The 17,310-nt window shown below is 41.5% G+C and overlaps 1 protein-coding gene across 2 annotated transcripts in view; it reads left to right on the forward strand.

The window, feature by feature from the left end:
- The window catches only part of LOC145342010 (guanine nucleotide-binding protein G(o) subunit alpha), a 231,442-nt gene that overhangs the window by 74,971 nt on the left and 139,161 nt on the right, over positions 1–17,310 (forward strand). For both annotated transcript variants that reach the window (XM_080187142.1, XM_080187143.1), the window contains exon 3: positions 11,112–11,253. In XM_080187142.1, coding sequence (XP_080043268.1) covers positions 11,112–11,253 — 142 coding nt within the window. The remainder of the gene's footprint in view (positions 1–11,111; positions 11,254–17,310) is intronic.

Below are 17,310 nucleotides of genomic sequence, written 5' to 3' on the forward strand. Positions count from 1 at the left end.
TGAAATCTAGAAACCATTCGGCAAACACAGCAGTCATGTTTCTGCAGCGTAGAAATGCCAACAGCAGTGAGGTAGATGGCCAGTCAATCTGCCCTGTGTGGTGTTGTGTGAGGGAGCAATGAAACAAAGAGAAGTTTCTGTCGTGAGTGTTGTGAGATTTTGGCATACATCTGCACACAGTAAGAAGTCTCACAATACCAGGTTAAAGCCCAACAGGTTTATTTGGTTGCACAAGCCACTAGCTTTTGGAGCACAGCCACTTCATCAGGTGACTGGGAGTTCTGGTCTCCAACAGGGCATACAAAGACACAAACTCAATTTACAAAATAATGAGCTAAAAATAAAGCTAGTGGCTTGTGCTACCAAATAAATCTGTTCATTATTTTAGACATTTGAGTTTATGTCTTTATATGCCCTGTTTGAGAACAGAACTCCCACTCACCTGTTGAAGGGACAGTGCTCTGAAAGCTAGTGGCTTGTGCTACCAAATAAACCTGTTGGACTTTAACCTGGTGCTGTGAGACTTCTTACTGTGTTTATCCCAGTCCAATACTGGCACCTCCACATCAGACATCTGAACAGACAGAGTCTGGGTTCCGAATTTCACCTGTCAGTAGCATCTCTGACCATGCCAGAGTCAGTAGTTCATTGCGGGTCAGCATCATTTTTGCGCTGAAGTCTGATACTGGGGCATAACCCCGAGCCTGTCTGAGGTGTCAGAGTACTATCTGAGCCATGCTGACACTTCATCCAACAACAAGCACACTATCACTCACCTCTGAGTAAGTTACACAGTGTGTCTGTACCAGTGAAAGTGTGTAACACAGTATCCAAATGAATAATCGGGAACAGTGGAAAATTGGACTTGATCTAGTGTTCTCTGCTATGGTTAATACTCCTACAATTGTCAGAAATGTTGCAGATTGTTCAATGCTATGACCGTACTGCCTTCCTTGGAGAGTCAGTGATTAAGGGCTGTACAGTTATGAGCCATTGATGATTTTCTCATTGTTCAGTCACACTTTTCTCAGCGATGGACCAATTCCTGTTGTGACTGATTAGAATAACTCAAATGAAGTTGGAAAAAAAAGACATTTATTGTCAAAGCTTTTCAACTTGCACTCAGGACAATTGCAAGAATAGCAATGTAAGGGGAATCAACAAATTTATAGTGTATGAGAAGAAAGTGCTGATTGGTTGACAAGTGGAGTCTGATTTGTGGAGGTATTGCCATGGAGAATGCACCTGTTGAGGATGATTGACAGTCAATTACCATCCATTGTTTGAAATTTAAATCAGGCACTTTGTCTCTGGTCAAGGCATTTCCGTGAGGAATGAACCAGCAAATGGCTGTCACTTATTTTGTTTAGATGAAACTGACACAATTTATATATGTGTTGTTTATGTCTGCAAAGAACAAAGCCCTATATATTAATATATGTAGCTTCTAGTATACACAGATGTCTCTCACTGTGAACCTTACTGACAATCTTAAATTAGTTGTCAGTGTAATTTTTAGCACATGGATGATTATTTAGCAAATGTTGTCCACTCTCAGAATCATAAGAACATAAGAAATAGGAGCAGGAGTAGGCCATCTAGCCCTTCGAGCCTGCCCCGCCATTCAATAAGATCATGGCTGATCTGTCGTGGCTCAGTTCCACATTCCCGCCCTCTCCCCCTAACCCTTAATCCCCTCTCTTATCAGAAACCCATCAACCCGCGTCTTAAAAATACTTAGCGAGGCAGCCTCCACCACTTCAATGGGCAGAGAATTCCAGAGATTCACCACCCTTTGAGTGAAGAAGTTCCTCCTCAACTCCGTTCTAAACTGTCCCCCCCTTTATCTTGAGGCTGTGCCCCCTAGTCCTACTGTCCTTTCTGAGCAGGAAGAGTCTTTCCACCTCTATCCTATCCATCCCATTCATCATCTTTTATGTCTCAATGAGATCTCCCCTCATTCTTCTAAACTCTAACAAGTACAAGCCTAGTTTATTCAGCCTCTCCTCATAGCTCAACCCCCTCAACTCCGGCATCAGCCTAGTAAACCTCCTCTGCACTCCCTCCAAGGCCAAAATATCCTTGCTTAAGTACGGCGCCCAAAACTGCACACAGTACTCCAGCTGCGGCCTCACCAATGCCCTATATAGCCGCAGCAAGACCTCCCTACTTTTATATTCAATCCCCCTCGCTATGAAGGCCAGCATCCCATTCACCTTCCTGACCACCTGCTGCACCTGCAAGCTGGGTTTTTGCGACTCATGCACAAGGACCCCGAGGTCCCTCTGCACCGTCGCCTGCTGCAGTTTTTCTCCATGTAAGTAATAAAAACTTTGGGTCACATCAAATGTGCGACACAGTTTTTTGAGTTTTGCAAGCATGGATTGATCGGGTATGGGCTGTACCTAGTCTATCGCAGACAGTAGAAGAGCATGCTGTTTGATGTGATCTTCCTGTTACTTGGACGGATTGTATGAAACAGTATATCCCTTCACTGTTCACAATAGGAAAAGTACAGCTTATACACAACTAGTCCGTGCTTGCAAACCTCAAAACATTGTGTTCAATATTAGATGTGATTCTGAGATTGGACAACATTTGCTAAATAATTCTTAGTCTACTAAGAATTACACTGACCACTAATTTAGGATTGTCAGTCAGACTTGCAGTGTGGAGCATTTCTGTGTACTGTAAGCTACATATATTAATACACAGGGCTCTGTCCTTTACAGACAGAAGAAACATAGGCACATATTGCATTTGATAAATCTAAACAAAATAAGTGATAGCCATTCACTAGTTCATTTCTCAGGGTAATGCCTTGACAAATCAGACTCCAATTGCCTAGTTTAAATTTCAAACCATGCTTGGCAGTTAATTATCAGTCACCATTAACTGGTGCATTCTCTGTGGTAATGTCTCCACCAATCAGAGTCCACTTGCCAACCAGTCAGCACTCTCTTCTCATAGTATAAATTTGTTGATTATCCTTGCACTGTTTTTTGCGAAAGTCTTGATGAGTGCAAGTTAAAAAGCTTTGACAAATGTGTCTATTTTTTCAACAAAACTTATAATTATTAAATGACCTTGAGGATGAATTTGTTCAATAGAAAATGGACCTCGTATTGACTATGTATTTTCAAATAGAACCTGATAAAATCCAACATCCATATCATTAGAGTTCCAAAGGTAGGCTTTACATTATTTTGTAGATTAACTCTTGTGCTTGAATAGAATAAATACATGAGCTTTGACCTACGAGAGCAAAATGAGCCACAAATTAGAGTTCCGTATTCAAGATTTGAAATCTTGTTCTAAGTTGTGAGAATTTAAACCATCTGGCAAGCTTATGATTGTATTTTGTTTTAATTATTCACTTTTTTGTATATCCTTCCATGGTATCCCATCAGCCGATCTATTCCTGAAACAATGATTCTTTTAAGCAGCAATATTGAATTAAAATGAGCAGAAACACTGGGTGAAAGGAGTGATAGCAAAGCAGGGAAGGGGAATGATGCTGCTTTAAGCACTCAACAAAGCACCATTTGGTATGTTTGAGTGCCACTTGGTTTGCATTCAAGTGGCCTTTTATTTGCATCTTGAAAGGAATACCAAGCACAAGGTTTGGCCGGGTGACCAATTGGAACCGTCTCAAGCATGAAGTTGCTGCCTCCAACTGGCATCCCATCCAACAATCAAAAGATCCAATCTCCCAACCGAGCTTAGACTAAGCAGGTCACATTCTGAACTGCAGAACATCACTTCCCATCGGAGCAGCCAGCTGGCATCTGTTCAAAGTCTCGATCTAATGTGAAGTATCCCTGCTCGATGATGAAGATTGGGTTATGGGAAGGACAGATCAGTGGAAAATTCTATTCATTAGCTCACCAGACATACAAACCTAAGTTCAACTGCACAATTCTCAAGGAGAGGATTTTTTTTGTTCCGAAAACTGACAAACGTACATGAATGGCCAAGATCTGTAACTGCAGGAGATTTAAAAATTTGGTGAAATGAATGATGAAGCTGAGGTTAGTTGACCACAGGCTTGTGTTTTTAAAAACTACAAGAGGAAACAGATGGAATTGAGGTTCCCTAGCTCAAAAGTTTGAGGAAAGAATGTGTGGTGGGGTATAGAGCTGTAAGTGTCGATTGAAATGAAGTTTGCAAGAAGGAAAAGTGCATTTTAAAAAATACGCTTGTTCCTTCAACACTGGGATCAATCGCATTCTGATGAAAACAGAGATGGGTACTATAAACCTGTGTGGGTAAAGTTGAATTTTTGACAAAGGTGGTCATGTTCTGCTTTGGTTTTCCCAACTGATGAACATTTAGGAAGATTATAGCTTCAAAATGCAACAGGAACCACAAATGGGAACAAAACCATGTCAGTAACCCATTTAAAAACTAGCATAAAACATAAGAACATAAGAAATAGGAGCAGGAGTAGGCCATCTAGCCCTTCAAGCCAGCCCCGCCATTCAATAAGATCATGGCTGATCTGAAGTGGATCAGCTCCACTTTCCTGCTTTCTCCCCATAACCCTTAATTCCCCTGTCTATCAAAAACCTATCTACCCGTGACTTAAATATATTTAGCGAGGTAGCCTCCACCACTTCAACGGGCAGAGAATTCCAGAGATTCATCACCCTCTGAGTGAAGAAGTTCCTCCTCAACTCCGATCTAAACTGTCCCCCCCCTTATCTTGAGGCTGTGCCCTCTAGTCTTGCTATCCTTTCTAAGTGGGAAGAATCTCTCTACCTCTACCCTATCCATCCCCTTCATTATCTTATACGTCTCTATAAGATCCCCCCTCATCCTTCTAAACTCCAACGAGTACAGACCTAGTCTATTTAGTCTCTCTTCATAGTCCAACCCCCTCATCTCCGATATCAGCCTGGTGAACCTCCTCTGCACTCCCTCCAAGGCCAATATATCCTTCTGCAAGTGCGGCGACCAAAACTGCACACAGTACTCCACCTGCGGCCTCACCAGTACCCAGTACAGTTGCAGCAAGACCTCCCTGCTTTTATATTCTATCCCCCTCGCTATAAAGGCCAGCATTCCATTCGCCTTCTTGATCACTTGCTGCACCTGCAGACTGGGTTTTTGCAACTCGTGGACAAGGACCCCCACCGCAGCATGTTGCAGCTTTTCGCCTTTTAAATAATAATCCCTTCTACTGTTAAGTAGAATATTAAACATCTTTTCTGCAAACTTCTATGTAGAGGTTCTCAATCTCCCAGCTCCTCCCCTCATTGAATCTTTTCATTCAGAATTAGTTACGTGGATTCTCCATGCTTAATTGCCCCTTGCTGTCCGAAGATGTGCAGGTTAGGTGGATTGGCAATGGGAAATGTGTGGGGTTACATGGATAAGGCAGGGGAGGTGGGCCTGAGTAAGATACTCTGTCAGAGAGTCCATGCAGACTTGTTGGGTTGAATGACCTCCTCTGCACTGTAGAATATTCTAGAATTTTATTATTATCCACAAGCACTAGTCAAAGCTGTGCTTGAAAACAATTTCTTTGATTTTCTGTATTTACAGCAGCCATAGCCATTTTTCCTGAGAGGTATAACGTTGTTAGCTATAACTGATATACAAATCAAAAGGGACAAAGACACAGTGTTGGAGAAAAGTTATATTGAGCAAAGTACGTAGGATAGAGGAGCAGGGTTAGACCATCCAGACTGAGAAGGCTGCTTTGCCATTAAATGCCATCATGGCTAATTTTAGGCTTCAAATCCACTTTCCTGCCAGCTGCCCCCAACCCTTCATTCCCTGAGAGCAATGGGAATGCCGGTGATGATTGGGGTGAGAGAGGCCACAGATATCTCCATAGTGGAGGCAGGAGGGTGATAAATTATTTTTCAATTATCCAGCCCAAGTGAAGTCAGTTCGCAGCTCTGAGAGACCCACTTCGCCAGAGTAACGGCACAAACCACCTCCAGAGAGAGTGGAGAGATCTGAAGAGAAAACTGGCCAGTGGAGCTGGAGAGTTCCACACTAGCTTTCTCACCAGAACTGACACTCTGCCAAATTCTCACAATATTCTGCCTGATGGGTGCGATCTTACCAGTTGTTCATGCTGTGCTACCCTTCCAGCGAAGTTGGAGAATTTGGCAGCCAGTCAAGTCTCCGTTCACTGCAGCCGGATGGGAAAATCCCGCCAGTGTGAAATAGATGTAACATTCCAGCTGAAGTCTCAGTATCTACCCTGTCAATCCCCATGCCAAATGGTAAGTGCACCACAACCTCCAGGCAATGACCTTGTTCAAGAAGATAAAATCTAACCATCTACTCTTGACATTCAGTGTCATTGCATCACCATCAGTATCATGGAGGGTTACCATTAACCGTAAGCTGAACTGAACCAACCATATAAATACTGTGGCAGTAAGAGCGGGTCAAAGACTGCGAATCCTATGGAGAGTAACTTACCTCCTGACTCCACAAAGTCTATTCACCATCTACATGGCACAAGTCAGGAGTGATGGAATACTCTCCAGTTGCCTGGATGAATGCAACTCCAATAACGCACTCAAGAATCTTGACACCATCCAGGATGAAGCAGCCCGCTTGGTGGGCCTCATCCAGCACTTCATGCACTCACTCCCTCTGCCAAAGACTCATAGTAGCTGCTGTTTGTACCATTTACAAGATGTACTGCAGCAGCCCATGACCACTGTCATCTAGAAGGACAAGAGCAGCAAGCATATGACCTCAAGTTCTCCTTCAAGCAACTCACCATCCTGACATGGAACTATAGCCCTGCTCCTTCACTGTTGCTGCTTCAAAATCCTGGAACTCCCTTTTTAACCACACTGTGAGGGTATCTATACCACATTGACTGCAGCGATTCAAGAAGGCAGCTCACTACCACCTTCTGAAAGACAATTAGGGATGGGCAATAAATTCGTATCTAGCCATCGACATCCACATCCTGTGAATGAATAAAAAAAATCTTGAATGTTTCAATAAGATCTTCAGAGAATATCACTTCAATTTACACAGCCTCTCACCACAGGACAATCCTCTCACCCTTTGGATCAACCTAGTGAATCTTTGCTCTATTACCTCTACTTCAAGTACATCCTTCCTTAATATAAAATCAAAATTGTGCATAATATTCCAGGTTTGATTTTCCCAAAGTCCTGTATAACTGTAGCATCCTTTTTGCACTTAAATCCCCTTGCAATAAAGGCCAACATACCATTTGCCTTCACTTTTTACGTTTTTGTATAGGTACATCAAGGGCTGAATTTTCCTGTGGCACCCACGATGGGAAAGGTAGCAGGCAGAGGCTGACTATGCAAAGTCTGTTCACCTCAGGCAGGAATTTCTGGCCTTGGGGCCGAGCACATCCAGAAAATCCCACCCCAAACCTTTCTGAACATCAACATTTACAAGTTCCACTCATTTAAAGAAGAATTCTGCTTTTCTGTTCTTATAACCAAAATGAATATGCTCATACTTCCTCATATTCCCTCTGCCACCTGGTTGCCCTCTGTCTAATCTGTCTAAAACTCTTGGCAGCCTCTCTGTCCGCTTCACAGTTTGCATTCATTCCCACCAAGCCTTGATTCATCAACAAACTTAGCTACGTTTCTCTTTATCTCTTGGCTATTTAAAGTCTGTTATCTATACCAGAGGCCCCAGAAGTGATCCTTGCAGCTCTCAGTAGTCACAACCTGCCAATCTGAGAATGTCCCATTTATCCCTACTTTCTGCTTCCTGTCTGTTAACCAATCTCTCCATGGTACCACAGATCAAATATCCTCTATCCGTACATTTGAGAACCGAAAGCATCCAAAAACTGAACATTTTTCTGATGGTTATGCCGTTAATTTTAATGTTAATAAAGCAATATGATATATTACAGGTGTGTGGAGGGTGATGACTGAAGTCTACACGGTGATTGGTGTGGGGAGGATGATGACTGTAGTCTGCAGGTTGTTTGGTGTGGGGAGGATGATGACTGTAGTCTGCAGGTTGTTTGATGTGGGGAGGATGATGACTGTTGTCTGCAGGTTTGATGTGGGGAGGATGATGACTGTAGTCTACATGGTGATTGGTGTGGGGAGGATGATGACTGTAGTCTGCAGGTTGTTTGATGTGGGGAGGATGATGACTGAAGTCTACACGGTGATTGGTGTGGGGAGGATGATGACTGTAGTCTGCAGGTTGTTTGATGTGGGGAGGATGATGACTGTAGTCTGCAGGTTGTTTCGCGTGGGGAGGATGATAACTGTAGTCTACAGATTGTGGGGAGGATGATGACTAGTCTGCAGGTTCATTGATGCGGTGAGGATGATGGCTGTAAACTGCAGGTTGATTAGTGTGGGGAGGATGATGACTAGTCTGGTGCGGGATTTAGTTGGTATGGAGAGGATTATGGTTATGGTTTTGAGGCAGTTTGTGGAATGAAAAAGTTCTAATTTGAAACATTTTAAGCCTGGGAACCGTTGTTAGAAATTGAGATATAAGATGATATAGGATGGAATGACGTTATCAGTAAAATGCTGAGTGCAGGTGGTGCAAGGGGCCTTTCTCTGAGGTAAATACGAGGTAGATGATTTGTTGTAGAGATTTTGTGACAATATTTAAATAGTTATATAGTAATGTTTGAGGTAAAGCATGTGGTTTTCTTGTATAATGGCCCTGCTGCTCTGAGTGAGATTCCAGATAAGATGCTTCAAAGAGAATTTGAAAAACCTATAGGACAGTTGTTGGGATAAATTATAAACACCACAGGTATTCTGAAGCCAATGTAATGTCGCTAGGGCCACTTCTGGTGTTGACAGGTCTGCAGTTCAGTTGGATACTTGGGCTGGAATTTTACCAACATGCACACCTGAGGCTCATGAGATTGTGCCTGAAGCCAACGGAGAACGTCATATGTGAGCCTCGTCTACTGTGGTTTCAGGGCAGACGTGCCTGTAAAATCAGGCCCTTGGCTTTGGTTTGTGTAAAGAAAAACTAATTTGAACTGGAATGAATTTTGGAGAAAGCATAACTGTTTAGCAAAGCAAGATGATATCAAAATAAAGAGAGGGAAATTAGGGCAGAATTTGTACAAGATCAGTATTGAGAAATATTTAATTAGAAACAGAAAAGAAAATAGGAAGAATTTATGTTTGCCTGAGAATGTTTCTGAAGCATCCAATATAAATTGCTTTGTAGTTCAGGAGATGGATACGCTGCCCATTTTGAAGAAGGCAACAATGTGAATTAGCAGATTATCTGTTTTTGACATATAGACTAAGGGAAAAATTTGGCAAAGGGACCAAGATAGAGACTCTCTGCTCCATTTGAATTATAGCCATGGGGATTTGAATATCCATCATTCGAACCAACAGATTGAGTTCTGGTTAAACATTTCATTTGAAAGGCAGTACTTTCAACACTGTTGTAATGCCTCAGTGCTACACTGAAGTCCAGCCCAGATCAGGTGCTCAAGTCTCTGGATTAGGATTTGAACTCACAAGTCTCTGGTTCCAGAGGCGAGAATGTTACCAGTTGAGCTGAGCCGATAGATAGAGTTAAAGGTAGCATATTCATGATAACAGAGCTGAAATATTAAGAAAACAGCAAATGAAAATCAATAAACGAGTACTTGCAGCATTCATTGTGCTGTTGATAGAATAAAGTGTTTTTGCACCACTATAAAGAGTACTGCAGCTTCAGGGTTATTGGGAGAGAGAAAACATGGATAATCTGCAGCTCATAGAGACCAAGTTAAAATCTGGGCACCAAGGATTTCATTGCAGTAATACACTCCCTTGCGGACAACGTGTAACTACTCCACAAATGTGTATAAGAACATAAGAAATAGGAGCAGGAGTAGGACATCTAGCCCCTCGAGCCTGCCCCGCCATTCAATAAGATCATGGCTGATCTGTCGTGTCTCAGTTCCACATTCCCGCCCTCTCCCCATAACCCTTAATCCTGTATGAACAGGAAAAAGTTTTAAATATTCAGAATGGACAAAAAACACTGTACAGGTTTCATAAAAAAATGTGCACAGATGAGGAAGGATCTAACATTTACTTGAAGACTGGATCATCTTTGCTCAACAGGAGTGTTGAATTAATTTGAATGGAAATCCATGATGTTCAGAACAGCAACATGGGAGTTCCTATTGTAGATCAGAGCAGTAAGGGAATGGATTTGAAATTATTTGAACCTACACAGAGAAACAAGAGCATGGATAATGAAGGATTTTAATGGCACTGAATCCAGTGGCAATCTTTCAAAAAGGATAAATCTGTGCCGCTGGTAGAATTGTTACTGGATATATAACATATTAATAGGAGATCAAGGAAAAAACATCTTCCAATCATTTAGTCTGAGGTGATGGAAAATTTTGAAGGTTAGCAACACTTGAGCAGCAGTGGAGGGCAGGACCGAGGAATAAAACAGGAGACTAATATTTACTATGTAGTCCTGTACTACCTAATACGGGTTGTAGATATGGACAGTGTGATGCTTTTAGACACACTAATTTTAGTAGAAACCTTTTACATAGACACAATACAAGTAAATATACTTCTTGAGTGTGTATATTTACTCAATGAACATCTACCTCCAGTCAGTAACTAAGGAAGTCAAGCACTCACAAGGATGGAAAAGCACTCACACATTTTTGTCTTGTCATTTCATCACTAAATGCCCACAAAGGTTAAAGTCCAAATGCACACCTTGTGTGAAAATGAACATTTAGATTACATGCCCTATAATTTAGTAATCAATTACAATTTGCCACATCTGGACTCCCGATTAGACACATGTGGTTAGAAGAAGGTTAATATTGGAGACCTGGAACAAGGTTGCTAAATAGTGAGATTAATAATCAATAAGATATAGGAAAAACACAAGATGCTTTAAAAAGGGTTTCAAACAGTCAGGTGGAAGCTCATAAAAGGTGACCAGGAATCTAAAGGATAAATTCTAAAAATGAAATTTAACAAGATATTCAGAGAATAAAAAGAGATTAGTCATTATTGGAATTGTGATAATCATCTGTCGACAGCATTGTTAGGAGGACTGCCAGCCTGGTTTTGGGACTGTATTAGTCATTTCCTTGTAACATTTGCATTGTATTTTTCCAGGATTATCCATGAGGATGGTTTCTCTGGCGACGATGTGAAGCAGTACAAGCCTGTGGTGTACAGCAACACCATTCAATCATTGGCGGCCATTGTCCGTGCCATGGATACCTTGGGCATCGAGTATGGTGACAAGGAGAGGAAGGTAAGCACGTTCAAAAACATATGGGGGGAGGAAGCCTGGTTATTAACTGAGCTAAGAAAACTATTACAATTAATCTAATCGAACCAGGGCAACATCAGCATGAGGCATGCATGTGCGATAAATGTTGGCTTTGTTTGATTAAATGGTCAGCACTGGAATTTACATAGTTCTTTCTCAAATCAGAAGTTGGATATTGGAATTTGCTTGTCAAACAAACAACAAAAGACTCTTGTGGCATTAGTGGAATCTCAAGTACAAGATACATTTTGGATGTGGATTGATCCTTTTCGTCCGTGTTCAGTTGACTGTCTGTGCTCAACTGTCCCAATGTGGCTGCTTTTAAGTTTAGAATTTAAATGGAATACATGATGTAACTCTGTATCTGTCATACTTGACTCCTTGACTGATAGTCATCAATGATGCTACTTAGCAAGTCCAGCACAAATCAACTTGAGGTGCTTACAGTGGCCTCCATGTGTTATATTAAAACAAACTTGTGTTTTGTTTCCTGGAGAGCAAAGGCATTGATGATTTGTTCACATTAAAAATGCTGAGTTTGCCAATTCAGTTGTGCCCAGTGCTTATAATGCCCAGAGAGAGTATATGGGTGGAGTTCTCCCATTCTGAGACTAAGTGCTGTGGTGAGGGGGTGGGAACGTGGAGTGTTTTCCACTCTGGAGGCTGGCGGGAAATGACACCAAAACCTTTGTCCTGATCTTATTACTTATGCATGTGAGTTTTTCACATCATATTCAGTGGCGGGTCAGGCCTAGAAGTCATGTAGTTCATCATCAAGTCCAGGCGTCATATTGAAAAGGCACCAACATCGCTGACCCACTATTGAAGAAAGAAGGTGGACCTCCTGATAATGAAGATGGGTCTCTGTGAGCGTTCCAAGATGAGAAGATAGACCTCCAGACAAAGAATTTGGACCTCCAGGAACGTTTTTGAGGCTGGAAAGTGACTCCTCTCCAGGACATCAAATCTGGAAGGTTCCCCCTGAAGATGCTCTCCCCACCCACTGCTGCAGTGTTCAGGGTTGCCAGCGGCCTCCATCCTGAACTCTGGAGGCAGCCTCTGGCATTATTTAGATGAGTCCTGAGATCCACACAGAACCATAGAACATTGTTCCAAACATGTTCCATGCCATTGGGTTTTCTTGCCAGTATTGTGGAAACTATGGCAGGGGGACGGGGGGAATTGGGGAGACGGACAACTTCATAGTCATCCCATTAACAGGATACAAATGAGGTTCAGTTTGGCTTCTGACAAGTTTCCTGACCTGCCGTGGCAGAACAGCTGTGGATCCCATCATAAATTCACATTGGATGAAACCAATTTTTTGGCCTCCCATCATATTTTTCACCCGCACCTGCCATCAAACTCGCCAGTGGGGGCTTGGGAGAATTCCGCTATGTCTCTACCAGATTTGAACTTTACTCCAGATTCAAATCCCAATCATGTTATGAATTGGATCACACAGCCAGCTCAGAACAAAATGGATAACGTGTGCCACCATCGCACTTGGAACATGTACATTACCTTTACGAAAAGCAGCTGATGTTAATAGATTTTAAACAGAGCATTAGTCCCTCTGTTGCCTTCAGCTGTTTTGTCATGATCATGCATATGTGCAGTTGTATGTGTGCCGAGTATGTGTACTCCCTCCAGTGGTTTGGTGATTGCACCATTTCCTCAGTGATTTTTGAATTGATGTTTGTATAAAATTGCAGCCTCAGGCTTGATACGGAGTTCGTTTTGCTATTGGGTTACAATTCTGGCATTATTGTTAAAGGCCTGAGCTGACTGAATTACAGACTTCTAGACCCATCCTCAATGCATCCACACAACATAACCCTCAGGCATAATATCAACCAATCCTGATGGTAGAATGTGGTAACCTTTCTACTTCTAGCATCCATTCATTGTACCCATTAAATAAAAAACTGTAAAACCCATTTAGATGCAATGGATTAATACCCAGTTTGCAGACTCCTTTACTTACTTCATAGAGATATAAATTTGTAATTGCTATGGTAACATTTTTGAGATGTTAGTAGAAAGCTGACCAACACATGAAGCTGCATGATCTTTCCTTGTGCTGTGCAATGCATTAGTGAAAAAAAATTGTGATGTAAGAACCCAGAATCTGAAATGTACAAAGATGACCATCTTCTCTGAAGGTACAGATCATGTAGTATTTAGTTCTGCCATCTGATCAGCATCCTGTGTTTACTTCTGAGAAATTCCTCATAGTCACTCAATTATTTTTCTATTACAATCTCCTGGTGTAGGGTCATCTCCAGAAGCCAAGTAAGGGTTAAGGGTTTCAAAGCTAACATTGAGATATTGACAGTTGTTAAGTTAGAATCCTAATGGGAGGGGTGCATTCGATCCCCATGTAGGAGTGATGAAGAGATATGGACCGGAATTTTATTGCCTGATTTCGGGGCAGGCGAGGCTCGCAGAACGGAATCCTTCCTTCGCCTCAAAAGGGATTGTATGAGTCTTTCCTGGACAAAGTCGCAAAATCCCGATGATGGTTTGAATTCCTTTTTTGGTTGTGAGCTGTCTTTGGGAACATTTCAGATTTTACATCCAGCGTAAATGACACACAATAACTCCATTTGCTTAGAAATGGTGGGCTAAAATAGCATAGTGAACAGTTAAAGTTGCACAGTCACTGTTTATGGCATCATGTGAACCTCTTTCTTCAAGCAAGTAGGTTGTAGCTTGCTTGCAATCATCTAGTTTGTTATAGAAGCCTTGACTTTTAATGTTACAGAGTGCAGCCCTCGTCCACCGCAATTAGACTTTAATGTATTTTGCTAAAAGCTTGCTGGACTATTCCGTTGCAAGACTATCTAACTTAGAGCATTTGTAGAATATGATAACTTTACTTGTAGCACAATGGATACTTCTTCTCTGCTTTTTTCTCTGCGCCCTACTCCTCTTACTCCCAGTGGTTTTGACTCTGTAATGGAATATGAATCCAGGACCAGGCTTCCTTTGCTAGCACACCAGTGGCCATGTGTAGATTTTCACAGACAGAGTTATCAGCCTGATCCATGATGGGTACACTCCCAGCTAAGCACAATGCCATGATACCTGATCACACGTTCGCAGTTTCAGCAGGAATTATTGGTTAGTGAAAAGGAGCAGGCATACTGGCCAATCTTTTTCTCCCTAACCCACAGGTGCTGAGGCAGAATTGCAGCTTTGCCTGAGATTCATCACCTTGGACTAGATATTAAATGTATGGCTGTTTAGTTTGTACAGTTTCTGTTTCAAATGACCTTAATTCGATTGTAAGAGATACCCCACTGTGAAAGTTAAAGGACACAGCATATGCAGTATGATATACCTTATGGCACTGGGCATGGAAAAAGTAAATAAACTAAGGGTTAATATTAGAAAGTGCTCATCCAGGCCTGATGGGTCACAAGCGTGTGTATTCTATAGCTGGTAACTCCCTTGAGTCCAGTGTGATATGATTATAGTTGTTATGTAGAGGATATTCCCTTAAGACTGTGTAATGTGATTAGAGGTGTTTTTGTAGAAGATATTTCTGTGGGTATAATTAGAAGTGCTATACAGAGGATACTCTGTGGCCAAACAACTCCCTGCTCCAGGTTCATGCAAGAGACCATTGGCAACACTTTCAGAATAAACAACCTTCTGCAAGCTTCCCTTCTCCATTTACTCCATTCTCAGTTCTTACGCCTGAAGCAAGAAGATAATGACAACTTCCTCAAAATTGATGCTATCCACCAGCTGCCCAATTATCTTCCTATCCTGCAACACTTGTTCATCTTCAACCAGCTCTTGTCAGTTTCATCTTCCTCTGAGAAATGCTCATGCTTTTAAAATTGAAATGCCTATCAACTTTCCTGTCCTCTCAGCCTAGAACCACCCCCCTCCAAAATTATCTTCAACCAAACACCTTGAATCTATTGGTTCCACTCAACCCATCCACCATTCCCTGCTTCAGTTCTTCCAGTCTGGTGCTATCCATGTCCAACTCAGACTCTCTTGCTCAGAGTCATCATTGACAACTTATGTGAGTGATTGTGGTGTTCTCTTCCTTCTCCATCTCTCTGTGACTTGTACGATTAACCATTCCATTCTCTTCCATCGCTAGTCCTCTACAGCTCACCTCAGCAGCATTGTATTCTTCTGGTTCCATTCTATGTTATTGAAATGAATTAAACATATATTTTACAATATTTCAGCTTCCAATGCCCAATCGTTCATTACTGATAGGCCCAGAAGGTCAATTCCTGGTTTCTCTCCTATTCATAACTTCTATAATGCTTTTTGCCAATAATATAAAGATATATGTCTGCCCAGAGTATCACACTGTTTCGTGTTTGATTCCATAACTGGCATTTTTATATCTGACACTTTTTGCATTGGATCCTGAACTAGCTGAAATTTTGTTCAGTTCGTGCGAACAGGAGTGAAGTCATTCTGATCGGCTTAAATCAAATGATGTTGATTTTGCCTTTGTCCGATGCTGCTTGATGGAACTCAACTGTGCACCACCCAGGCCCTGTGCTTAGTCTATAGCTAAATATCTTTGCGTTCACCTCTGAAACTGTTCAGTCTAATGCCCTGACAACATTCCCACAACTGCTGAGACTTTCAGTCATTCCTTCATCATTTTCGGCATTCTTTGAGCCACAGTGATGAAGCTGTCATACAATAGAAATCTCTGCATACTCATTACTCCTGTCCTTGCTAACCTCTGCTGATTTCCAGAATATTAATTTCAAAATCCTAGCTGCCATCTTGTTCTTACTCCTTTGACCCTCCCCAGTCTTTCTTTCAATCCAAGATTTCAGCAGGTACCCTCTGCCCTAAGTCAAATTATTTTGTGCCCTTAACATTCTGCTTTTCTTTGATCTCTTGTCCTGCACATTTTCTCCTTTCCTTCAAAAACCTCCTCAAAATCCATGACCAAGTTTTTCACTCTTCTCCTCTTCCCCTGAGCTTCCCAGTTCTGAGACAGCTGAAAGGTATCTTGTGACGAGTGGTGTTATGTAGAGACTATTCCCTGAAGACTGGTGTGATATGGTTAGCTACACTTCAGAGGTTATTCGCTCAGGACTGATTTATTTAGAGATGTGTACAGAAGGTATTGACTTGGAATGGAATTGATGGGGGACTAGGTTATCCTCCTGAGATTGCCAGCTGGTAATGCCTGCATGCTAATGGCATTGCAGTGTCCTAGGAATAGGTTACATATTTACCCTTTGTGGTCAGTGCATCTTATAGACCTAGCTGTTCAAAAGATTCGGGAAAAATTAAAAATACCATTGTTTATTAGAAGGAGTTGCAGTTCCGCACTATTTTTCTTTATTCTGATGTTAGTATAATCAGGCATAATACAACTCAGTTCAAATACCACCTAGCCTCCTTCAAATATGCATGTACCGAGTTATATCTTCTGTGTTTGTAGCCCTTTGCATAAACTACGTGATAACACTTCTGATAAGTCTCTATATACAGTACTTATTGGCAGCACATCCCAGCTGAGGAAGGAGTGTGGAGAATTTAATTCTCACTTTGGGTTATTAATAACTCCTTATCTTTCCTTCTCTCATCTAAAGAGAGCTCAAGTGTTAGTGACTAGGATTGGTTTCTAAAACTTGGACCCTTGACTGTGGTCATATGGGAATACATTCACATAGAAATTCTGCAGAAATTTCTCAAGTCATAGTCATTTTTATTCGGCTCCTGCTGTGCCGGTCTGATTTTCATGTTTGGGCATTTAAATTAATTTGTTTAGTTCTGATTACTTTCTATTACTGTTCAATCTATTTTTTTGAAACTTGCTTCATCAAACCAGCTGATTGCAAGTGATTACTTCAGCTGCCATTTTTAGAATTGTTTTAAAATTAAAAAGATCCCTTTTTGAAAAAAAAATCCTTGTTAGACAAATTTACAAAATGCAAAGTGCCATTGTACTTTTAAATGATGCAGTACCAATTCAGCCAGTCACAGATTTAACATGAGTGACGTGTTATTGAGCGTGGAACTGCTGATATTATTTTG

This window comes from Carcharhinus amblyrhynchos, chromosome 4, assembly GCF_965287045.1.
Source record: "Carcharhinus amblyrhynchos chromosome 4, sCarAmb.v2.hapA, whole genome shotgun sequence".
NCBI lineage: Eukaryota > Metazoa > Chordata > Chondrichthyes > Carcharhiniformes > Carcharhinidae > Carcharhinus > Carcharhinus amblyrhynchos.